At 38.0% G+C, this 25,930-nt stretch overlaps 1 protein-coding gene across 4 annotated transcripts in view; it reads right to left on the reverse strand.

Moving 5' to 3' along the window:
* The window catches only part of ROBO2 (roundabout guidance receptor 2), a 434,212-nt gene that overhangs the window by 92,290 nt on the left and 315,992 nt on the right, over window positions 1-25,930 (reverse strand). For all 4 annotated transcript variants that reach the window (XM_050975048.1, XM_050975035.1, XM_030234187.2 and 1 more), the window contains exons 7-10: window positions 22,798-22,809; window positions 11,314-11,438; window positions 6,911-7,082; window positions 771-976 (exon numbers count right to left, since the gene is read on the reverse strand). In XM_050975048.1, coding sequence (XP_050831005.1) covers window positions 771-976; window positions 6,911-7,082; window positions 11,314-11,438; window positions 22,798-22,809 — 515 coding nt within the window. The remainder of the gene's footprint in view (window positions 1-770; window positions 977-6,910; window positions 7,083-11,313; window positions 11,439-22,797; window positions 22,810-25,930) is intronic.

Genomic DNA, 25,930 nt, shown 5'->3' on the forward strand with positions numbered 1-25,930 from the left:
ACAGACAAACAAATGCATGTTTATATTTGAATGGGGAAAAATTAAAAGCCAAAATAGCGATTAGTGAAGCAATATTTATCAAAAACATATGACATTACCCTATTTGAAGTATTACACAATACTGTATTATCTCATGTGTAAAAATGTAAATATTACAATAGGTACTTAATTTTTAATAGAAATCCCTCTGCATACGACTGCATGTATGCTACAGTATTAGTTGTCTTTTCCCATTTGCAGCCTGGTGGAACATTTCCAGGAAGCATAACACTGGAATAAATCAGCCAGCTCAGGACTGATGAGCTGTTGATGGAGAAAGCGCATGGTCAAGCCCTGATGAGCTCCAGATCACGTGCTAGCACAAGTACTTGGAAAATTACGGTCAGGTGTTGCCAAGGAACTGCTCTAAGTTTTGACAGAGAGGCCAATGGCTTCAGGGTAAGACCAATGAAAAGGAATGACTGTATTTTCACATTTCTATCTACCCCCAACTCATGTGTTCTATTGCAACATACACAAGATTATAAACACCGATTCAGTTTTTAGGGAATTCTCATAGAAAAATCTGAAGTTAGTTTTGCTCTTCTTTCCCCCTCTCTTTCCTATACAACATCAAAGAATGGATAACGACTTGGTGAGAACTGCCCAGTAGGAAAGACAGGTTAATTTTGAAGACAACAGGGAGGCAGCAGAGCTGCCTGAGGCACACACCAACAGCTCCAAACTGGCCACACAAAACCTGTCACGCTCGTGGTGCTGCCATTACTCACCCGCAGAGCTTTGATCTGGAGCGTGCCCTGGTCCTGTATGGATGTCCGAGGGTCCCGGCCCAGGAAGGTGAACCCTTCCTTGAGCCAGCTGATGACAGGGAGGGGGTCGCCGGTGGCCTTGCACTTGAGCAGAGCTGTGCCATCCACTGCCAGCGTCTGGTTGACGGGGCCCTGGAGGATGATGGGCGGAGGCCGATCTGTCAAGACTAAAACAGTGGCACAGGCATTGGCATCCACACCTTGAACCATCCTCTGCTGCTGTGAGCCCTATTCCACCATGTGGAACAAGTTTTAAGCAGCTGCTTGAAGTCAGCCTCTAAGAGGCTAAAAACATTCTTTTTGGAGGAGCCATAGATAGAGGTTATCAATTAGCTGGCAAATTTGAAAAGCATTTCAGTAAGAGTTTTATTTCACCACTGCAAGATAACATGTAGACAGAAAAATATCTGTTAGCAAAGATCATCAGGCTGATTTGGTTAACATAGGATGAAAAAAAAGACCTTGATTCAGAGAATAATTGAAATGCATCACTCTTTTCTTCCAATTTGGGAAAGCACAAATTAAAACACACCTTTGATGTCACATCAAAATGTGTTTAATGGCTCACCCAATTAATTGTCTAAAGGAGAAAATCTGTTGAGTTAAAAGTGAAACACTACAGCTATTCTAGCCTGGTTACCACCTACATCCCCCATTCCTACTCCATTTGCAAGTTTTCACCAGCAAAAATATCTAACAGTTATACAAAACATTTTCATAATTTGAGTGATCTAAATGACAGTACTGTTCTTTCCAGCAGAGAAAAGCTCAAACTCAATCACACCATTTAACAGCTTACTTATCAAATCATTTCCTCACCTTTTAAAGCCATGAACACCCGTTTTTTTTTCCCTGATAATTTACATCTGCATGCTTGCAATACTGAATAAAGAACCCTGCAACCAGTGAGAGAGTGCATGGCTGTGCATAAGCCTCATTCCATGACCAGGGGGATATCTTGAAGATGAGGTAAAATGCTCATGCTCACTTTTCTTCAAAGATCATTCTATCCCAAATAATTATATTTCTCTGAGCCATCTGTTAAGCAACAAAATATGACCTTTGTTTCTAAAGAATGTGTTTATACAAACTGAATGTGAAATACTTGAATATAAACAAGGCTGGAACTGACGGAAAAAATCAATATAAAAGAACCAAGAATTCTTTTTTCTTTTAATGTATTTTTATACATTTACCAGCCATACTGCTGCTGGTTTAAATTTTGAACAACTGAACAATTGTGTGACTAGTATTAAATATTTTAGCAGGCAGGATTGACTTCTAAACTGGTGCAAGTTAGCCTGCCTCTGCTGATGTCAACTGCATTTGAATCATTTATTCTAGCTGACAATCTGTTTACTGTTGTCCATACACAACACCTGACTGTAACAATGAAGTGAAAACAATTTATTATGAAGCAATATAGCTTCTGTTGTATTTGAACTGTTTGAGATGCAAACCTCAGGAACCTTCAACAGATCCAAAGTGCTTTCATTGTGTTATTTATTAAATAAGACATATCAGGGATATGTTAGTGGCACATTTTGTGCCTAAAATAATTGTTTCTGAAATTTTAATATTGCAAAAATACTACCTACATTTTTTTTTGTTAACAAGATTCACAAAGATCACAATCATTAATATTGTCAAAATCACACCTTGGGGTGTGAGCTCATCACATTCATTGAAATTGAAACTGCAAATAGAAAGCCAATACATATTTTGAACTGAAAATAGAAAGCCAATGCAGATTATTTCTTAACACCAAAACGTGAAAGCTATTTTGGAAATTCTGAAATATCACCCACTGAAATTAAGAGATAGGACAGGAAACACTATATAACAAGAAAAACATAATGCATTTTCACCTTGATAGAAAATGTTTAATCTAATTAAGGTTCCTTATGACTACAAAGTTCAGCCATTTGGTGAAATAAAAATGGATCTCAGCTCCCACCAGGGTAGCTGCAGCACAAGTATATTCAAATTAAAACTCAGCTGTGCAAATTATCCTTTAGATTTAATGTAAACCAGCAAATCCCTGTATTCTAGGTAGCTAAACATTAAGGAAGAATAACTATTTAAGTTGCTAGCTATTCCACTGTGGTTATTTGCTTCATCTAAATGTCTTTCATATGTGTAGCAATGCAGGTATTTTCAAAACCTACTGCATTACAGATATTGTTCTTTGGCATGTAATTAGATTTTTTTTACAGCCCAAATGAGGAGCTCATAATCCTTTAAATAGCTCTGATCAATAGTGTAATTGAAAGCCTCCTGGCCAGAAGGAATCTTCATTTTCAAGGGTGTTATGGGTGAAAGACCACTACAGGTTTCCATGACACTAAGGCTAAAGGTTAAATGAACACTTAGAGTTTCCACTGATCTGTGAACGGCTGTATTGTCTTTACAACTATGACTTGTAAATCTTCTCTAAAACATGTCTGTGCTCGCATTCCTACTACTTAGGTCCTCATTAGTAAGGATCCAAAACTAGGTTAGAGTTTAAAATAATGTCAGAAGCATTATGAAGGACAGAGGGCTAGTGAAAAATAGCCACAAAATGATATGGGGATTGATAGTTGCTTTTAAAACATTTTAATTAGCTTCTTTTCATAGTTTTCTCCTAGCTGGCAACTTCTGCATCTGTTCCACAAAAATATTTTGTATGCCCACAAACATATTTGCATGGTAAAAGAGAATTTGATTTCAAAATTACTATACTTTTTAAATGGTTTTGAAACTATTTGCCAATATCCATGCATCTGCATATTCTGGTAACTGAAAAATTACAGATTCCTTTTGTGTCAAAATGCATCTTAATTTTTGAAGAAATTATAGGAAAAGGACACATTATATTTGTTCATTAACAGTTTATTCACAATAAATGCAGTTTTGATCAACTGAAACCATATTTAAATTTGGGGGATATGTGGTCAAATTCCAATGGAAATTAAGAGAAAGACAAAATGAAGTCTTTACTTCGGTACTTCCAAAATCAAAATTTAAAAAAATTTTCCTGGTGAAATGATGGGTAAAATCATACAAAAGTAAGGAAATCCACATAATGAACACTCATGATAGGGCAGGGTTCTGTCTGAAAGGTAGAAAAGCAGAAACCAATCCCTCGTCTGTCTTTTTCTTTTGCAGAAGAGCTTCACAGGAAGTTGTGAAGTTGTTCTGAATTTCTCCTGTTTGAAACTGTCACACTTGCTAAAAACACGTAATATATTTTGGATGAGGGTTAAGAATCACTGTGGTCAGATTTGTAGACAAGTAAACTGTGAAACTTTTATTAATAAATTTTAATACTTATTGAGGAAAAATTAAGATCTCCAAAATAATTTGTGCATGATTGACAAATATTAATTGGAAACTATTCCTTTTATGTTGAGCATAGAAAGAGATGGAAGCCCTTGGTTTATTTGCATGATCTATCATTGTAGGATTGTGAGCTGCATATTCATTTCTTGGGTTTGAAAGAATTGCCAAGATTCTTCAGTTTTTAAATTGATTTTTCTTTTCCAGATGTGCGTTAGACAGTGAATTACATGATAGTCTTTCAAGAAAATACAAGATTTGAATTTCAAATACGCTGAAGGCTCTTAGCACAGTCCATAATCAGCAAAATTATCACTCAACTCAGCACATTTCATCACAGCTAGTAATCTCTTCTCATGTGAACACTTGAGTTAAAAATATTTCCAGTAAAGACTTGTAAGTGCAAAAATGTAACAACTGAAACACTGCGATATATGGTATAATTAAGCACTTGTTTTTCTGCACATGACATGTTTTCATTCTGTATTGGAACTTCAATTGGATCTAAATTACTCTGGATCAAACAAAAATGTGTTCAAAATGAAAAAGATGGCTCACCACTATTATTAAATCATTAACCAAACAGAAAAATTCTGGGCTAGGAAGTAAAACTGAAATCACCAGCCAAAAACTAGAACACTAATGCTTAAGCATATAGCTAGCACGCACAGTGTTTATCTTTTATTATATTCTTAAAGCTATTAAATTAGATTTCCCTGCTGATAAAAGTCATTAGCTCCCATAACTTCTGCTCAGCATCAACCAAAACAGATTATTTAGACATTTATGGTTAACTTCCTAACTAAAAGCAATTAAAAAAAAATCTGTGATCTAATGGTACATTTATTCACATAATCTCAGCTCCATAATGTTGTTTTGGCACTTTTCTTCTGACCTCACCCGCCCTTTGACTCCAGGATGAAATGGTATTTCTATAAAGCAATCTTGTATTATTTCATAATGACCATGCTGACAGTGGGGTCTGGAAAGCATTTGAGGAAGGCAGGCCCTGCACTCCTTGGGCAGCAGAGCCACCAGCTAATGCTCTCTTGAGCTATGTGGAATGCATGCTGCCTTTAATCAGAATTAACTGGAGATGAGCTTGACTTTCAGCAGGGACACTTTCCCTTGGCTTTCTAAACAAACTAATGAAAATTCCAAAGAGATCAATTAGGATTTATTTTTTTCCATGCACAAGAAATAGATAAAGGTGGATCAAAGCCCTTGGCTGTCAAAAGGAAGAATTTCTCATCACTAGCATCCTTGAACCTGATTTGATCCACTCAGCGCCTGTTGCTGTAAATCTGTGCAGCATCAGCAGGTGTGACCATTTAAGAGCTCAATGTCCTCCCAGCCAATGTTTTTGTGCTCTATTTATTCCACTCACAGTCATGGCCCTGAATCAGGCAGCATTATGGACAGATATTAAAAAATACTGCCTTTCCATTCCTTTTAAATGACCTTTTAATCTACATTTAAATTTGAATTGAATGAAAATGCATCATTTTGTCATAGACCATGAGAGGAAGGACTTAAAGAGACTACAGAGCAAAACCAAGTGTTTAGTCTCCAGAAACTACAGAAAAGCAATGTGCTTGAAGAGAGGCAAGGATAAGGCAGAAATTATTTCCCCTTGTCATAAAAATATAGGCAGCTTTTGGAAAACAAAGAAAAGGCATCAAATTAATGCTCAAACCTCTATAATACGAGCTTGAACCTCTCTACCTGTCACTTGTGATGAATATGCTCTTGTGAAAAGGCAGATTATTCAAAATTAGACATCTTTTCAAACTTTCATGGTGCAGGCAGGTCTCTAAGGGAACAGTAAAAGTAGACCTCTGCATATAACAACAGTTTTAATGGCAAAAATTCATCAAAGTCTGTCAGGAGATATTTAATGTGTCAGTTAAGATAAGGAATAATGATGCTGGGGAATGCCACTGTCTCTGAGTATAAGAGGGATTCTCTTGTTTTCTTTGCTAACATGAAAGGATGCAAACTGCCTTCTATCCACAATAAGATGAAGAGGGATATCAACAGGATTCCTGACATATGAAAAGGATTCATGTTTGTAGATGGGAAACCTCAAGGCGGGATGAATATCAAACCCAAAAATTTGAAATGAAAAGTATCAAGACAGACCACGTTACTCTTTCCCTATCCTAAAAACTCTTCTCTACCTATGGATTGTCATGATTTTTTTCACACCTACCCCTACTAAGGAATTCTTGGAACACAGCTCTGAGGCTGATGCATTATTCATGGAGGGACTAAAGGGCTACATGTTATAGGCAGTTTAATCCTATGGTACTCCACCACCTCCAGAGCAACTGTGTTGATTTTATTGAGCTAAGGGCACATCCCCTACATGTCTAAGCTAGGCCTGAAGACTGGTGGAAATGGGGATATATTTCTTTGCACCTCAGTTCACTGCTTTAATCACAAACCTATTCATTCTCCATTTTATGTTTTGGGGTTTTTTCCCAGTCCTGTCTTAGCTCTAGCAAACCAAGCAGTTTCATTTCTCACCAAACCTATTCTAAGCTGGTTTGTCCCTTTTTTCCATTATTAACAAACCTCCAGAAAGCAAGTGAGAGGCAAACTAAACTTTGAAGCCTTTTTTACTCCACAGGCAAATACAGAGACCTTTTCTCACTTTATTTCCTACAGAAAATCATCCATTTACTTGTATGATTTATGTGATCTCATAGGCCTTTATTTACACTGCTTTTAATGTACTTTTGACAGGAAAAAAACAATAGGAATTTCTAACAGCTCACCATCAGTAACCTCCAGCTGAGCCTTTGCTAAAATGCTTCCAGCAACCGTCAGTGCTTGACAAATGTAGTAGCCTGCATCAGACCTCTGGATGTTGGTAATGGTGAGGTCCCCGGTCGGTGACACGGAATATCTGCTGCTGGGCTGCAGAGGCTGGTTTGGGAAGAGTAGGTTCTGCAAAGACAATTCATCTCACATCAATTCAAAACACAAAAGCACCACTTTTCCTTCAGCTACAGAGACAATGATTTTTCCTTAAAAGTACTATAAATAATCGAGGACAAAAAGTAAATGTGGTTCTGACTTTATGAACACATAGAGCAGCTTTCCCTGCCTTGGGCAACTCACAGTTTAAATTAGAAACAGCCTTTTGACAGCTCACAGTGCTGTGTTCTGACTGGGGTGTAGGCAAGGAGACATTTTCCAACAATCACACTTGAGTGATTTATATTTGTGACACATTCATCTTCATTCTGAATGCAATTGTAATAATATACTCAGCTATCGAACCAGAAGGACATCACACTACAGCAAGCACTAGAAAACTAGCAGCAAGAATTGAATCCTGGAGACCTGAGGGAGCAGAGCACTATTGTTTGGCTATGAAAATGTTCTGAGAAGAGGAGAAAGTAAGAACATGGCACATAAGTAAAGCTGAGATGAAGACAGAAGCATTTCATAAAGTAGGAGAAGCTGGCAGAGCATGAGGGTTTAAAGGAGAAGTAAAAGGAAATTAAAACTGTGATAAACCAAAGGAGAAATGCAGCACAGAGCCTGGAGGGTGAATAGAAAGGGTATTAATCTGATGTGGAAATCATCAGAGAGAAAAAAATAATTTCATGTAGGATAAGATATCAGTTAGCACAAAACAGGGAGATTAGTTTTTGCCTTTGGGCTGGATTGGAGAAAAGAGAGACGTCAATAATAATAACTGGAATGGCTCTAGTAGTCACTGCATATGATGAAGGACTGAGTGAATCAATACTACAGACCCAAAAAGGTTTTCGTGGTGAGAGCTGTGTTTTCAAGGAAAAAGTTATACCCTCTGGCACAGCTCTTGTGAATAAATAAGAACAGGAAAAGGAAGGCGATGGGAAGAGAAGGGTCAGCAGCATTGCCCAATGAGACAGAAAGAAGAACAGCTTAAACAATAATTAAACATCAGTAATTCCAGTAAAATAGGGTCTGGATTTTATGTCAACTCAACAAGACTCTATGAAAGACACAGTTTGCATCAGGAATACCCCATAACACTGTTACCATGCTGTGATAAGCTTTCAGTCATTACTGCAGCTCTGTCTAGCTCTGCTGTGCTTTCTAATGATGACTCCCTACTAACTTTTAAGCTTATCTGTATTGACTAAAAAAAAGTATCTTAAAGTGTGGAGTAGGGTATTAAATGAATTTTCTGCAGATCTGTTTCTTCTGAAACAGGCCTTGATGGTTTACAAAAACTATTTGGAACTGATAAGCAACAAACTGCTTAAGAAACAAGTAAGAATTCAAATAAGAAACAAATTCTATTTTTAAGTAAAACTCATGCCTTTATCTCTATGGTTGTGGCAGCAAAAGGAAAGAGATACGCTTTAAATAAGATCCAACATTCCAAGTATCCTTCTAATTGTATTAACTTACTGGGTTACTCATCACTAGGATTTTCTTTTACTGCCTTTCAATAGCGATGTTTAAGAAAATTTTAACAGCAAATTTTTCCTCAAAAATCAATATTCACCCAGTAAACATGCCAGAAATAGGAAAAAAAAAGTGTTGAAATTCTGAAACTATTTGAGGTTATAGGACTAAGTGGGTCTCAAATAATTGCCTTGTTTTCTGAACTGCCTTGAAACTTTCAGAATAATTTTTACGTGGCCCAAGATACCTACTGCATAAGGGTATTATGTAAATATTATGACAAAGAGGAAAAATTTGACATAGCTGACCTTGACTTTATTTATCACTCATTATGTAAAGCGTAAAAACAAGCTGAGTGCAAAAGACAGTGCAAGGATTAAGCTCCTAATTCTTAAGAGAAAAAAAATAGAGACCCCTCTTTATCACTTCATTAGAAAAGGGAATCAATCCTTGTTTATATCTTCAGTTTGGGCTTCTCTGTCCTGCAAAGGTACCAGGTCCCAGTGAATATTCCACACATCATTTCCTCCCCATTGAAGGGAGGAGTTCACCAGTCTCAGAACTCCTCCCTTCAAAGACCAAAAACCTATGAACTATAACTTGTTCTAAATTACAGTACAACCTCTTTTAAAATGCTTTTCACAGTTTCACTGGTTTTAATTAGTTGTTGGGCTGCTCATCTGGGCACAATGATGGTGTGCTGGGCTGCAGACAGAGGCACCAGAGTCATCCCTGATATAGTATCACTGAATTTATCTCAAGGAAAAATTTAATCCACGGAGTCTAAAGGTTACACACGCCCTGCCCTCGCACATGTCATCGGCAAGCGGCTGTTGGGCTCTGGGGAAAAGGCTACAAAGCACAAAGGACCAGCTGTTTATACACAGGCTGGCACAAAAAATTACTCAGGAGGGAACAGCTCCCCTCCCTTCCAGCTGGTTGTGCTCAAAAATGCAAGATCAAGAAATGGATTCTTAACCAGAAATGACCTACAATTACTGAGTGGGATAACATGACTATATAACATTACTTTGTACACTGGAAGTCATGCTGCATACAGTCCCCCTAAAAGCAGAAACAGCATTGTAGAGACAAGCAACAATTTATAGCTGGGAGGCAAAGGTGAAAACTGTGATTTGGCAAAAATTCCACTCTCCATCGCTATGATGATGTACACTATGTGGAAACTCACTCACTCTGTCGCATCTCTGCATAATCTGGCAAGTTATACACTGAGATGGCAACCCCAACCTGTGTTACTTCACTAATGATCAACTAAGATTAACATGAGAATGTTGTAAACTACATTGAGCCATGTTTCCAAGGTTTGATTATAAACCATGCAAGTATCAATTTTTATGTTGCATTTTTTGCCAAAAAAGTCTATTCTAACCCTTAGGGATTTGGTTCTCAACATGGTAATTAATTTTCCAGGTTTGTAATTAAGCAGCTTCAACATTGTACAATCATTAGGTAATAACATTCAATGAAAGACACAAGATGCATTTTCACCTTAAAATGTTTTTACCCTTGAAGTGATACCAATGGAAGAGGATAAAATAGAGTATTAACACTTTTCAATTACACTAAATGACTTTAATCCTGAAAATGATGTCCTACTTTAATTAGAAGCTCTTCTCTTTATTACAGCATGATGGATGTCCACTTTATTAGATTCAAGTGTGACACTATAAGCTCACTTTACATAAACATTACCATGTTATTAAAATGCTCTACAAGGAAGAGGTTTGAAATGTTTGCTAGCACATCAGTACTTTCTACTTTAATTTCAATATCCTAGTCTACCTTCCCCTTGGAAAAATTGTCACCTAAGTGAGACTCACAATACTGTGCTTTCCAGGATGTGATCCTTGGAGGCTAGATCTAAATTTCTCTAAATATTACACTGAGAGATACAGACTGAAGGTTAAGCTAGCACTCAGACAATAAAATAATCACACCCATAAAGTAATAGTTTTTGTGTCTTTGTAAGCCACCAAGACAGCAGAGCACAAAATGCTGGCAGCTGGGTCTTGCCATTCTGGACCAGTTTTCTGATCTCCTGAGAAGGTGTAGCAGAAGCAGGTGGGGCAGAGCAGGAGATGGGTGGTTCAGCTCTTTATTTCATGTTTTACCTGAGCTGGTACACACAATGCCTCCAGTAAAGAAATGTTGTGGCATCACATTCAGACACTAAGCTAGAGAAGTTAGTAGGGGCTGATGGCAGCACCAATTGCTGCCTCACAAATTTTGCCTTTAAAGAGGATCAGGTAAATATTTCCAAACCAGATCTGAAAATTTCTTGAGACAATTTTACTGAAGAAAGCATCTGTGTGTTCAAAACCTTTATCTGTATTCTCTATGAGAAAATGCCAATGCAAATCAGCTTGCTGGATACATTTTGCTTGATCATGTCTAGACAGGTTGTGAACTGTAATTACTGGCTCTGATTAGTTCAAAATTGAGTCATACCTTTTTTTATCTGCTGTGCCTGTCTCACTCACCTGTTTGTTGGGAGCTTCAGAACAAAAAGCCTTTAATATATATACTCTTTCTACTCATCTCTACACTGCCTACACAGGTTTCAACAATTTAAATGACCTTTGTGTTCTTCAAAATATTAAAAAAGAAAGTGACACAAATTTCAGTAGAGAACAGTGATAGTTTAAAAAACCAAATTTCTGTGAAAGATAATGTAAATAATTTTCCTTAAAATTTAACAATATAGCTATTTAGAAAGACTTGAAAGACTTATAGGGTGCTTGCAACTTACCTGACTTCCTTCCTTTTGCCAGAAAACAGCTGGCTGGGGATTTCCTTTAGTTTCACAAGGAAAAGTCACAGTTCGACCCTGGGCTACAATCTGGTCTCGTGGTCTCACCACAAACTGTGGGGGAGCTACAAGGTAAGAAAAACCATGGTGTAAGTTTAGGATATTTTGCAAGGCAGAGAAAAGGAATTTTGAAGGAAAAAGACAACATTATGGAGATTTGTTTTATGCCAGAGGACGTGACACCAGAAACATTCATTAGTATAGACAGAATTAATTTATAAACAGAAACAACAACAGCGACAGAGAGCAGCAATATATGTATGTGACATCCCCAGGTATTAAAAAAAATTAAAAAAGGAAAGAAACATTACAACCATACATGCTAGAGTCAATTCTGACGACATTAAATGCTAAAGAGTAGGAGTCAGGTGTTTATATTGCTGAGTCTGGATGTATTCTACCTTTGCTCTGGCAAGGCATCAGCATCCTCAGATCCTCTCACTCTTCACAGAGCTTGCTGGAGCTATCATGTATTGCAAGGTATGAATTAGGATAAACAGACTGCCTTTCCTAATCTGCCCTTCTGGACTTTTAAAAATGATTGAGAAAGGAAAGGAAGGTCTGGATGACAGCAAAAGAACCCAAGTTCAAGAGCTTCCTTACTCCTCTTAGAAGCAATGTGGTCAAGAATGGTGTGGGGAGGAGGACTGGCTGTAAAAAGAATCGTTGCTAAAAGAACATGAACTTGACAAATCCAGGTTTCAGCCAGTTTAAAGAGTAGAGAGAAGCAAAAGTTGAAGAGCTGATGGGGAGAGGTGAGTGGTGAGTAAGAAGGAATAGGTATTTCAGGAGGTAAGGAAGACACAAGGAAAAGAAAAAAATGAGACTGGAGTAAAAACAAGAAAGAAGAAGCAGGACTGGCCATGTTTTCACATTGCTGGCATTACCAGTGTTCAGTCATAGGGGACCAGGAAGCACAGTCAGAAGTGAACAGTTCTTAAGAGAGGGGCATAGTTTGACTGTCTGGAAGGTAATGGTGGAGAATAGAGTCAATGTTTAGGAATGTGAAGGTAGAGAAAAGGTGCTAATGATTAGAAAGAGAGTGGGGAAGAAGTGTTAGAGGATTTGAGATAAACTTGAAATCAGTAACTATGTTGACCATGATGTAGAAGTAAAGCATGTGGGACATGAAAACTCTCTACTCTTGGTTCATCACTGGAATTCACTGGGATTTGTACTCTTTTTGCATATTTTAAAAATGTAAGCAGCATATCCAAATATTCTTATCAAAAGACTAGCTAACTTCTGGGGCAGGCTGAAGCAGGAAAACAAAACCCACAAAAGAAACTCAAACCCCCTCAAGCCACCCTTGTTTTCTTCTATTCCACTATTGGTTTTGTGGGTGTGCAGAGGGATGGTTTAGGAACACTAAGCTTTCAGGTAAACAGAATTTAAGTGTTTTAGAAAACCGTATTTTCAGCATTATAATTACAAACTATTTAATTAGGCACGAAGAGCAATCAAGACCCAGCTTCCGATTACACCTGCTGACAGCACAGACACAAACCTGCTAACTGCATAGAAATGTGAGCAGACCTGATTCTCTTGAAACACACTTTGCAGTTATCTCATGAGGTACTTCCCAAGGCTTTACAGATCAGCAGGAGTCTAAAGAGCACCAGTTGAGTAGTGCTGGCACTCTTAAAACAAGAACTGTAAAGCACTTAATAAACATGAATCACAATCAGTTTAGAAGGTAGAGGGTATTTTTTCTTATGGTTAACACTCCTAAAAAGAGATTTGGGCCTCTCCAGAGAGAAATGTCCACCTCTTCTTCCACCTTGGAGGTCTTAATCTCATGAACAGGCAGGAGTAAGGGTGAGATGCCCTCTTGCTGCCTGTCACGGGTTTTGAGGTTTCTGTAAGATGTTGCTAAACATACTCTAGGAACTGAACTCAGGCTACACCACTCCTCAAGTGCTGAGCTGCACTGAGTTACTTGGGTTTCCCTCACCTTGTTTCACCCAGCATACCCACGTGCAACCCCCACAGGTGCCAGGGAAGGGCAGTGTGCTAATCAGTGCAGTGTTTGGGTGGCCCCAAGACCACAATCTTCCTACGGTGCCTTAATACCTGGTGTCAGGAGAGCATCCCATAGATCTCTCCTAAGCAGGATGGATGGCTAAATTCTCTTCTTAGGCTTGCTTGGTGCCCTGGGGGGTGCACAGACAGTGCTCTCAGACAGCTCAACAGAAGCAGGAAGGGCATGGCATTTCCATGAGCCTGTCCTTCAAATCATGTAACCGAGTAAATGCAAGGGGGGAAAGTTTAAAGGTTCATCTGAAGCACTCTCACACACACAGATCTCTACTATAAATCCATAACTCAGAGCTCAAACAAATACCACACAACTGAATTTGTCACTGTAGCAGACCTTCCAAAGATCAAATTAAGGTAATTTGGTTGTCAAGGAACAATGAAATGAGAAAAAAAACCCCACACCCTGGTTTCTACCTAGTTTCCAGTTTTTGACCTGTTCCTAGTTTTCAACATCTCTCACTTTCCAAAGAGCGAAAAAAGTTCTTTTTATTTCTTTTTTTTTCTTTTTTTTCCCCAATCAAACAAGGAAAATAAATCTGTAGCTCTGACATGGACTGACCCTGCTGCTCTATTCTCTCCCTGGCACAAACCAAGTCCTCTCCACCATTTGACCACACTACATGAGAAGATATTTGGCCTTACACTTACTAGGTCAGGCTTTCCAAAGACTCCAGCAAACAATCACCTGTAGTTATGCAACAATATCTTTTTCTAGTTTTGCTTTGCAGCCCTGATTACTAGAAAATCACTATAAAAATAAATGAATCAGAGCTTTTACTCACATTAGTAGAGCACAAAACCAGTTTCTTCAGCCAAACTTTTTAGCAACATAATTTTAAATGACATGAAGAACATAATTTTTGAAAACTAAAGTTTTGCATGCATTTTTTAAAAAATTATTCAAAGATTGAGTTATATAACAAAGGAAATCTTCATTTTGTCATAGTTTGTTGTCATATTCAGCTATAGCTCTGTTTACAGACAGCCTCTGATAAAAATACCAATGTTTACAGCATTCAAAGACTGTTTTCACGATATCAGTTTTATCTGTCAATTTCTAGTTGAACTTGAAAACTGAAAGTAACAGCTAATAATTGGAGGAGTAATTCTTGGTCAAATGTAACTACCCAAACACTGTGACTGTCATTATCCCCACAGAATGCAGCATGACCCAGCTCAGAGACAGCCAGGCTTCTTTGACAGAATAAGCACTTGTGTTCTTCAGTTTTCCTAAAAAGAGAGCTCATTATGTTCACACATGGATGCTGTTTATAAATACAGACAAATATTATTACTTCCATTCTGCAGAAGGGTTAAGTGAGATCATGACTTGCTCCAAACACGGCTTCAGTGGAACATTGGGCAAAATTTATTCAAGCCATTATTGCTGCTCTCAAGGTAGGTAAATTTCTAAAACATTCTGAAAATGTACAGTTAGAGAAGTAACAGCAGGCTTGGTATGCTTCAGCTGTTAAAGTTATGGGGTACTTTAATGCTTAGTTCAAGCTAAACATTAAGATCATTAGAAGGATCTGTTGAAAAAACTTATGAAGCAGCAAACTGAGTGTTGGGCCTATCAGACTATTACTTTTTACTATTTCAGATGTAATATAAACTGGATTGGAAGAAGCAGAATGGAAAACCTCTTGCTTAACTGATATCTGAAAGTCAAAGACAGTGGCTCTAAAATGAAACATATTGCTTGGAATCCAGCAGACTAGACAAAAATATGGGAAGAAAAAGAACAATTAAGATTACAGATCCAATATACTTCTACTGAAAATTCCTTTTTTTTTTTTTTTTTTTTTGAGAAATTTAAATAGTACACAGTAAATTAGATTTGATTTTTGGCAAATTATGCTTTGATACTGCATTCAGCAAGCGCTGGCTTCAATCAATGTCACACAGGAGCTCTGTTATGCTAATAGATGATATGGAAATCAGATGGTTGAACATGAATAGAAAGCACAGGCCATGTTCAAGGGGGCTTTGAGATGAGGGGATGGGGGGACCCTAAGGTTAATCACATCATGTTCAGAACTGTTTTTACAGCACAGAACAGTATTCGACTGCAGGAACTAAAATGGAGATAGAAAAGCATGAGCAGTAGTTACATTGTTCAAAATGGGAACAGTGTATTCTGTTGCACTCTTTTAGAATGTTGGTGGTTTCTGCATGACTGAATGGATATTTTATGCTGTAATAAATGAAGGTATATGAAGTATATGAAGGTAACCCCTGCTCTGGTGTTAAATAGCTTTAAAAATACAAAAAAAAAAAGCTGCATATTATTTCAAAAGGATTTCTCAACTCTACAATCTTAATAGTTAGCAGAATCTCTAATCTGATAGAATGGATTTCATGCATTTCTTCTTAGTACTGCTGCTGAATACTAAAGGTTACACTGAGTCAACAGGAGCTGATAAAGCTGCTGATGCAGGAAAGCTTAACTGAGACAGAAAGTTCATCCCCTTGTAGGTGAACTCGGGCATCTGATAAGAAATGTGGCAGAAGACTCGGAAAGGGAGGAGGAATTTTATGTATAAAAATGTGAATTCATAGCAATAAAGTACATTGATCCCATATCAAGTACTAGCAACATTTTTTTTCCAGTGACAGTTTTCCCATCTGATCTTGTGATTTGGAGTTGATGTGGAATTCAATAATTCTACAGGAATTTTATTATCATAACTTGCTCACAGTACTTTCCCCAGAACAGATGCCCTTGGATTCACACATTATATTGGTGATTTTAATTAAAAGTAGATATTGTAGCAAGTTTTTTTTCTAATATTTCTAATGCAATAGACAGAATCAATGAATTAAGGCAAATTGTAGGAAGTTCAGCAAAGCCCAGTGCTGGGTCCTGTACTTGAGTCACAACACCCCCAGACAGTGCTACAGGCTTAGGGAAGAGTAGCTGGAAGTGCTCCTAGCAGGAAAGGACCTGAGGGTGCTGATTGACAGTGACTGAACATGAGCCAGCTGTGCCCAGGTAGCCAAGAAAGCCAATGGCACCTGGCCTGGATCAGCAGTGGTGTGGCAGCAGGACCAGGGCAGTGACTGTGCCCCTGTGCTGGGCACTGCTGAGGTCACACCTCAATCCTGGGCTCAGTTTTGGGCTCCTCACTGCAAGAAGGACAATGGGGGGCTGGAGTGTGTCCAGAGAGGGGCAATGGAGCTGGGGAAGAAGGTGTTTAGCCTGGGGTGGAGGTGTTTAGCCTGGAGAAAAGGAGGCTCAGGGGAGATCTTGTTCTCTACAGCTCCCTGACAGGAGGGGGTAGCCAGGTGAGGTCGGTCTCTTCTCCTGGGTAACAAATGATAGGCCTAGAGGAAATGGCTTCCAGTTGTGCTAGAGGAGCTTTAGATTTGGTTTTAGGAAAAATTTCTTCACCAAAAAGACTGTCAAGCAGTGGAGCAGGCTGTCCAGAGAGGTGGTGGAATCACTATCCCTGGAAATATTTAAAAGATCTTGAACATCATTTCAAACTGAAACAATTCTATGATTCTACCAGGGAATATGAGAATTTATTCAAACCTCACTAAAGCTGGTAGAAATTCTCCTTTTGGCTTATGTGGACTTTGGATCAAATCTATTGGGGAAAAAAGTATACAGGAAATGAGTGACAGCAACAAATTTCAAGGGCTTAAATTACAGATTTGACAACCTTTAATTACTACTAATTTCAGTTGATAGTGAACTGCACGTGAAATTCATCATGGAGATTACTTAGGCAAGCTAAAGTGATAAAGATGAGGGTTTCATTTTAAACTGGAATTGTTTATCATCCATTGATACATTTCTGTGACTGGTTCAAAGGGAGCAAGGGGAAAGATGCTGACTTGTAAATATTCTAAGCGAAATTCAGATAATGGTAGGGGGAAAAGTCTCTGAGGAGCAAGTAGAAACACACTGGCTAGTAAAATAGCAAGATTCTGTAATACTCAGCTCTGCTTCCAGCAGGGAAGAGACAGCAGGCAAACCAAAGATTTCCACCTACACACTCTTTTTCAGCATTGTACACCTACAGTAATCAATTAATTCCATTTGAGCAATCAAGGTTACACCTGGTACAAAACTCAGCTGCTCTGTCTGGAGCTAAGAGAATCAGATGAGTGACAAGATAATGTTGCCTTCCCCAAACTGCTTTTTTACTTTGGAATACCCATCAAATCTTCTTTTGCAAAGACTTCGGGCTGGTATCTTGGTGCTCCTCTCAAATCCTTACTGCAGTGACAATATTCATGTGGCACCCTCAGCTGCCCTTGATGCACATGGATAGTTTAAGAGACCAAACTCAATTTCCCTCTTACAGTACAAATCAAGACTTGCCTCTAAGAAATTTACACAGAGAACAGGAGAAGCCCACAGAGCTCCATGCAAAGTAATATGCATTTTCAAAAGGGAGGCAACCCTTGACACCATCTATGGAATAGAACTACTTATCTGTAGGACTGCTTTGCTGGTTTCTGATACCAGCTTAGACAATTGAAGGCACTACAGGAGCTCTTTAAAGAAAAAAAAAAATCTTCTACCTTTCTGTGTCATTGGTTAAACTTGCTGGCAGATATTGAAATTCTAGATGATTTTGTGATACAAACAGAAAATAACAGTGTAAGATCCTATTATACACCTTGTAATGATGCTTAGCATGATCTAGCAAGAAGTGCAGATACAAAAGTCTAGAAATTTTGAAAGATCTTTTGTAATGCTACTATTGCTGATAGAGTAAATAGAGGAAAACAAAATAGGTGCAGCCTCAAACTTCAGAAACCTGGGCTGATTAAGCAGTTCTTCCCTCAAATGTTCCAAATAGGTACTGAAAGTGATGTGTGGTTGTTAGGACACAAAGTTATTAGTGCATGATTAGCTGTGACTATTGATAAATCAAGGGTGTAGCCTCTGACACAGGAGCCATTACAGAGGACAGAGAGGATGACACCTTAGGCCTATTACTAAATCAGATCTTTCTTATCAAGGATAAACTAATGGAAGCTAAGGATAATGATTCTCTTTAAAGAGAAAAGATATCTCAATCTTATGGTGTGCTCCAACGATTAGGTGTGCTCACACCCAGGGAAGGCAGTAACTTTTTAGCACTCGAGTTACAACTGAGTTACCTGGAAAATGAGTCTCCTCTCTTTTTCTGCCATTCCCTAGACTGTATGAGAGCAGCAGCCTTTGAAACAGATGCATAAATCTTATTTGGTAGATGATTTTTGTTCTGGTTTGTTGGTTTGTTTGGGGATTTTTTAACTATGTCTTCTTGCTTGTCCATTTATAGTGTTCACTGTCTTTCATGATTTCTTCTTCAGGTGAATAGTTCTGCCACAAAAATGAAGAATGGGTAGGTTGTGGGGATAACAAGAGATTTATGAAGCCCCTTGCTTTACTCATTATATTATTTTAAAATCTCATGTGTGGAGGAGGGTGCTTGGTTTGGAGTCTTCTGGAAAGCAGTTTCCCATAACCTAGGGAAGCATGGATAATCCATGGCTTGGATACCACCTTTAACACTGACACTGCTCCAAAATTAGCTCTCATATGTCTTGCAACAACAGGTCAAATACACAAAGGCAGAAGCATGTGGCACAAGTGGGGAGAAATTTGGCAGGTTGAAGGAGAGGAAACAATGGGGAAGAAGAATCAGAGCAAGAGGGAGAGAGCATTAAGTCATGCCAAGCTGATTTATGTAATGAAAACTTCCCAGTGCAGATTGAAATGCATCATACAGTCATTTTGCGTTTAAATGCCAATAGACTGCTTTTAACTAATAGGAAATTTGGAAAATTCATGGCAGGTGTCTTAGCTGTCTCTTCACCATCATGACAGAGAAGTTCAAGTTTTGTACTTAGTCTCCCTTTAGTCCCTTAGCTAATTTCAAATACTTCACTTCTATCCAGGTGCCAAAAATATCCATGTATTTGCTGCAAGTCTCTTCTTTTTGGAAATATGAGCCACAACACATGACAAAAGACTAAGCAAACTTGACTTACTGCAAAGCAACTGACATGCAAAGAGCTGCATTTTCACTTGGACTTAGTTGAAATTATTTTGCAAACTGAGTAGCACTCTGTCATCTGACTGACTTTTTGTATTATTGATAAAAAAAGTAACTGGGACATCAGACAGATCTTCACAGATCTTCATTCCATTTGAAGCTCCTCCATCTCAAAGCAGTACAGCAACTGACTTTGAAAAGAAGGTCACTGTTCGTGAAACTTTTGGGCTCTTCCCAACTATTGTGCTTCTTTCAGCAACTATGCTCCTGCCCAAATGCCATAAGAAATACAGCAGAATGCAAAAATGAGAAAATTCTAATTTGCTCATCTGGAAAATCTACCTAATGAGTGAAAAAATACTACAGAAATGGTCTAAATAGGGATAAATATCTTGTTTCCTAAACCCATCTGTTGTAAATCCTGTCAGAAATCTTTTCAAAAGGTTATAAATAATCTATTTTAGAAACAGGCAACACATTTATTCCTAGCAGCAAATTCAAACATGATGAGTAATCTGGCACAGAGTTTTTAAATTCACCAGCTGCCACCCACCTCGGGCAGCACCATACCTCATTTTATCTGCGTAGTATGAACTATTTGTTAATAAGTGCTTGAACCCAAGATGGTCACTGGTAATCCCACTCCTAAATTTTCTGTTCAAGATGAAATTAGAATAAAAATATCATACCTAACAGAGTACAAATATTTGAATCAGGCAAAAACTGACCAGAAAATGAAAACTATTCTGTTTCCAACAGTTAAAAATATATTTCTTCACTCTTCTCAAGAAAAAAAAAAAAGTTTGGTCTTGTTTGAAACCTAATAAAGACAAAACATTGAATTGGAGACAGTGATGGAAGATACAAGTACCTAGATAATTCTCTGGAGTCATGAAGAAAATTTAAACTTTTAGGTTCTCTCCTGCTAACCTACACATAAATATACAAATATACTTCTGTTAAAAAGTCATCCTCCTAGATAATTACATGAAGCAGTGCTGTCTTTAGCTTCCTTAAGGTAAGGAGAGGTATTTTTTCTCTGGATTCCAGTTAAATTCCTGAACAAAAAATGCTACAAGATTTGACTCCCTGTGCTTGTGAAATGACAATTTTAACAGAAGATTACTTGGGTTTCTTGGTGGAGAGGGAAGTTACTTTGGTTTGTCTTACCAGACTTTCAATTAAAAAAAAAAAAAACAGGATGGGTAGCCACCTTCTTTGCCTAGCCTTGAACGAAATAGAGCTGTGAACTGCAGAAATTAGTTTTATCTCAGGAACTTAAGCAAAAAACCCAATACAGGTACACACTGTCACTGTCTTTCTACAGGTACAGGGTCAGATAAAAGTGACTGATTTGCTTATACACAGCAATCCCCACACACACTTGCATGGGAGTTCTATGTCAAACATCTTCAGGATGAGACTTATTTACTCAACAATCCTTTCACAAAGTCACAAAGATAATCACTAAATCAAATAATTTGATAAGGACCATATGCCCTTATAGTAATTATTTCAAGATCAACCAGTCTAATTTCAGTTTTCTAAATAGATTTAGTAGAAGAATAAATTTCTTGTCTTTCTGTTGTTCTCTTTCAACGAAATAAAATAGCCTAGGCAGGGAATATGTGGAATTGACCACTGCATGATCACACGATCATATACTTGGACATAAAGTAACTTGAGACCAAGACCTACTATATAAGCTTTGGAGATGGAATCAGGGATGACTCAATGGCCTGAAAAAATTTAAAAAGGAATCAGTGCTCTGAAATGAGACACTATCAGCACTGCTGAAACCTATCATTTTCTGTGAATCTCCAGTCATTTATTTTATATAGTTTTCACAGAGCTTGAAACAGTCTCCACTTTATGACTTTCTTTTCCTTGCCTGTCAAGAGTCAGCAAAGTAAAAAAAAAAAAAAAAAATCTACAAGCAACTTGTAATCTTGTGGCATTTCTTAGTAAATGAAGAAGCACACTAAATTCACACCACTTTTTCTAACCACAGTAGAATTTTCTCCTGAGTTTACTGCAGTTTTACACTTCTGCAACTCCTGGGAACGAATTCCTTGAGAACAAGCCTAATGCCAAAACAATACAGCAGTGATTTGGATTTAAAGCTTGCTATCAAAATCCCAAATGGAGAACAGTAAATTTCTATTCTGCACAGGGAATTCTCCAGGTGTGGATTAGCCATGCTGTGACTGTGGAGGTATTTGGATTGGTTCCATGGATGTCAGTTCAAGCAAGTTAATAAGATGGGATAACCCTAGTTCTGGAAGCAGATGCCTAACCTGGATTTTATCCTTAAATTACTCCAATCTTTCTTCCTCCAAATTTAGAACAGTGAAGAGCTGAGATGAATTAAAACTCATAAATTTTAGTCAAACACATATCTAACAAAAGTTTTGACTAAGTAAATAAAGACCAAAGCCCTCATCAGTCTCCATAAACATCACTACTGACTTTTTACACTAATCCAAAAAAAATCAGAGTTACCATATTATTATTCTGAAAGATACATTTAAATACAAACTACAAATATCAGAGGAGCAATGCAGCTCATTAAACTAAAATCCTTGTAGGCACAGAGTAAATATTCATGAAAGAAAATTGAATCGTACGTTTGGGATATTTCTGAACACCAGAAGTGAATTTCAGCTACCGACAGTTGCAAATTTTCCATTATCCTCAGTAAGATTTTTATGCTTTTACAGAATTTCAAAGGCACAGGAAATAATAAAATTTTCAGTGTGGGGATTTGAAACCTAGAGTTTGTCTTCCTCAGGACTTATTATTCAAAACAGCCTGCATCCTACAGTGCACTCCAAGACGACCCAAGGGCAGAAATCAGTGATGAACTCCCTCAGCAAGCACAAAAATCTACTTCATCCTCTCTTCAATTTCAGGACTTCTTCATCTCAGAACTTTTTGAATGATACAAGAAAGACGGGACATGCAAAGCCAGTGCTTTTACTGCTGGGCAGGAAAAGCAGGATGAGCTGATTGTTTAGGGCCTGGGAGAAGCTCACCAAAGTCAGGACAACCCTTTCTGTTGATTTCAGCAGCTTTTACACCAGGCCCAAAACCAGACCAATAAAGACATCTAAATGAGTGATTGCAGCTCGGTATCGGCACTCCCACCCCGTTTCACCGACCGGTACCCGTTGGTGATTTGGCAAAAGTGTTTGTACACGACACAGTAGGAGATACAACGTTTGGGAAAAGCACTTTGGCAGACAAAACCGCTTGCCTGGTGTTAGACAGGTACAGCTATCAAGCTCTGGCTGCTTATTCCAGCCAGTGAAATGCCGTTGCAAATGAAAGATGAAGCATTGCATGAAGCCATGCTAAAATGGATAGAAGGATGGTTACTTACCAACGGGGCGAGCTGTTGACATTACAATGGTGTAGTGAGAACATAAAAAGGAAATTAAAAAAAGAAAAGAATATCTGTCAGAATGCATGACGTGTAATGTTACTTTCCACTATGGATACTACCATGATTGCTAACCCCTCAAATGGCAGCCTAAGTCAAATGTTCACTGCTGTTATTGCTTAGTCACGTGCCACTATCATCCCATTAACTTGAGCATAGCATCTGAACAAGCTGACTGGAACCATTCTCTGAGAAACATTTTTATTATCTTCGCATGCCATCATCAAGTATCATTGTTAATCCCTGATAAAAGAAAAATTGCATTGCATTAGCACAAACTTTTAGATCCCAATGAACACATCAATTTAAGTCTCACACTGCCTAACGTCATGTAAGGCATTTGCTTTCTGAGCCAAATACCAAATGAATTTTAAGCATGACCAGTCAGTACAGCAGTAAGGGCTACAGAAAGCCCAGGACAGTTTTTCTCATTCAATAATGGGCATGAAAGCTTACAGCACAGTGCTTTTTCATCACTGACAGTGCTGATGAAAATATAACAAATGGGCTGAAATGGCCACAGGGACTTCAACCCAGAACCTCCCAAATCACTGCTTAGGTAACTACTACTTCCTAAAAAATTGCTGTTAAATGATTGACAGGTTAATACTGTTCCAGGCTGATGCAGAGATTGAAAGTTGCCGCTGCAACAAGTGATTTCTTGGTTATAGAACAGCCCTTCATTATACTTGTGCTGGGGAAGAGAGCTGTCAGTCCCTCTGCTAATAAAATACAGACATCTCTTTCAGAAGAGCTGAAAATTTGGACATAAAATTGACTCCATGTTGCATCTGTGTAGGCAAAGCTTCTCTTATTTTATCAGCAGCAATAATTACACGTTTCTGAGCAACGGCACATTTTTTTTTAATTTTATTTCTTTTTAAGAAGATTACCAGCCCTGTGTCCTTATGGGCAGGCTAGGGCCAAATGTAAGACATGCAAATTCAGAGGTAACAGAGCTTGCAAGGGCCTTCTTAGTTCTCAACATTTCCCTAGCTCTGTCCCCATTTCATTTAACTATGTCTAGTCTGCTGCCATTCTCACCCATCATCTGATGGAACACTTTTTGGCTTCCAGTATTATGAACATATTCCTTCTTCCACAGAAAGATGAGGTATAAAACACCCATCTTTCCAAGACAGAACATGGAGTCTGAGCCACAGAACTTAGATTCTGCTGTTGTTTATGACAGTATAATGCAACTTTGTGACTGCATCTCTCTCCTCTGTTTTGGAAGATGGAGCTGTGTATGAGGGAGCCAAGGATTACATGGTCATTGTCAGGTGTGCAGCTGGACCTACATGCCACCTGCAAGGTCCAAGACAAGCTCAAGGTAAATTTTGAAATGCTAAGTGATTTTGCTCCTTAACATGACATGGTAAAACCAGTGTCAGACAACACTTAATTAGGAATTCAGAATAAAGCTTTCCTTAATTAAGAAGCCCATTTTCCATCACCCTTTTAAAGTCAATGGGAGATTTCCCAGTCCTTTGTTTTCACAAAATTCAGAATAATAGCTTTCTCCAATGAATTTTTTGGTTTTTTCTCATTTTCTGTCATACCCTGAACATATAGAATGTTTCTTATATCATGGCCTTCTTTGTATTGAATAAACATTATGTATTTTACTGTAAATGACAAACCCAGAGGGGAAAATACACAAGATAATGAAAACATGCTTTTACTGGGGGAAAATCAATTAAATTACACATTTCCTTGTGGTTTTTTTCCCCTTTAATTTCATTTGGTTCAAGCTTCAGTGATTTCAAAGGATTCTTTTGCTGGGTTCTAGCTATTGTTTACATTAAAATTCAGGGTAGCAAATCCAAAAGGCTTGCTCCAGTAATGTGCAGAGTGGACACAGTTCTAGGAGTGTTTAAAAGCCAGGGAATTGGTTACCAGAATTACTGGACACTGTGATACTGCCTGTGACAAATGAACAGAGTGAGACTGTTTCTGGGAGTTGGCTGGGGTGACTAATTTTCCCATATTACAAAAGGGAAGAACAATCTCTTACACGCCTATTTCTTCAACTCAAAATGGGATGAGCCATATTGTCACTTACAGTCTAAAGTGAACACTGAGGTAATATTTCAACAGATTATCACAATGCTCTCTTTTCTTTGTTACATACTACCCTACAAAGCCACTCAGTGGCTTTTTTTTTTCCTTTGAATTCAGCAAATTAAACTGAACTGTGTCCATGCATTAAATGGATGGAAATAGAAGCTGGCCTCTTGGGTCAGTTGACCCCAGTTCTAATAAAGCAATCCATTGAGACTTTGAACATTTGATTTAATGTGTATGAAAAGAGGAGGACAGATAAAGCTAAAAATGTTTTTATTAACCTTTCACAGCTCTACTGAAAACCGTCAGCATGCACCACTAAACTGTGAAATAGTGTCTGCCTGATATCCATTGTGCCAAATTGCTGCTTATCTTCTGGAATGAAGTAATAACTATTATATTCTATTTACTCAAATAGAAATATTAGCTTACAAACTTTTTCTCTCCACATAATCTTTAGCATGTGTATATGTACTGTCACGAAAGATATTTTGGGCACTCATTATTCCACCAGCCTTAAAGTATCCCACCTCCTTACCAAATCAAAGAGCAGCACATAAACAGTGAGTGGATACTAGAGACCACAAATATTTTAGGAGAGAATAATTAGTCTTTACCTTGTAATACTTACACGATTTAATTAGGATTTTCTCTTTCCTTTGGCTACGGTTTATTTTTTAGATAAAGGGTAGTGGTAGAGAGCTTAATTATGGCAGAGCTAATCCCATAATAATATTATCTGTATTATGTTTGTCATTAATAAATATAGTTATTCTACTCGTTACACTTCTTAGAGAAACGTGACTAATAGCTTGAGCTGATGGCTCACACATTCATGTCTATGCCCATGGTTATGTAGTGCTTGCTTATGCATACATGCATCTGCTCTTCAATAAAAACATATTGGGACAGGACTTTAACTGCAGGGGGATCTATCCCACTGAAATCAATTACAATTTAGCACGAGATATCAACAGGACCAGGATTTCACCTGCGCTGTAAAGCA

The sequence above is a fragment of the Serinus canaria genome, chromosome 1, assembly GCF_022539315.1.
Source record: "Serinus canaria isolate serCan28SL12 chromosome 1, serCan2020, whole genome shotgun sequence".
Classification (NCBI taxonomy): domain Eukaryota; kingdom Metazoa; phylum Chordata; class Aves; order Passeriformes; family Fringillidae; genus Serinus; species Serinus canaria.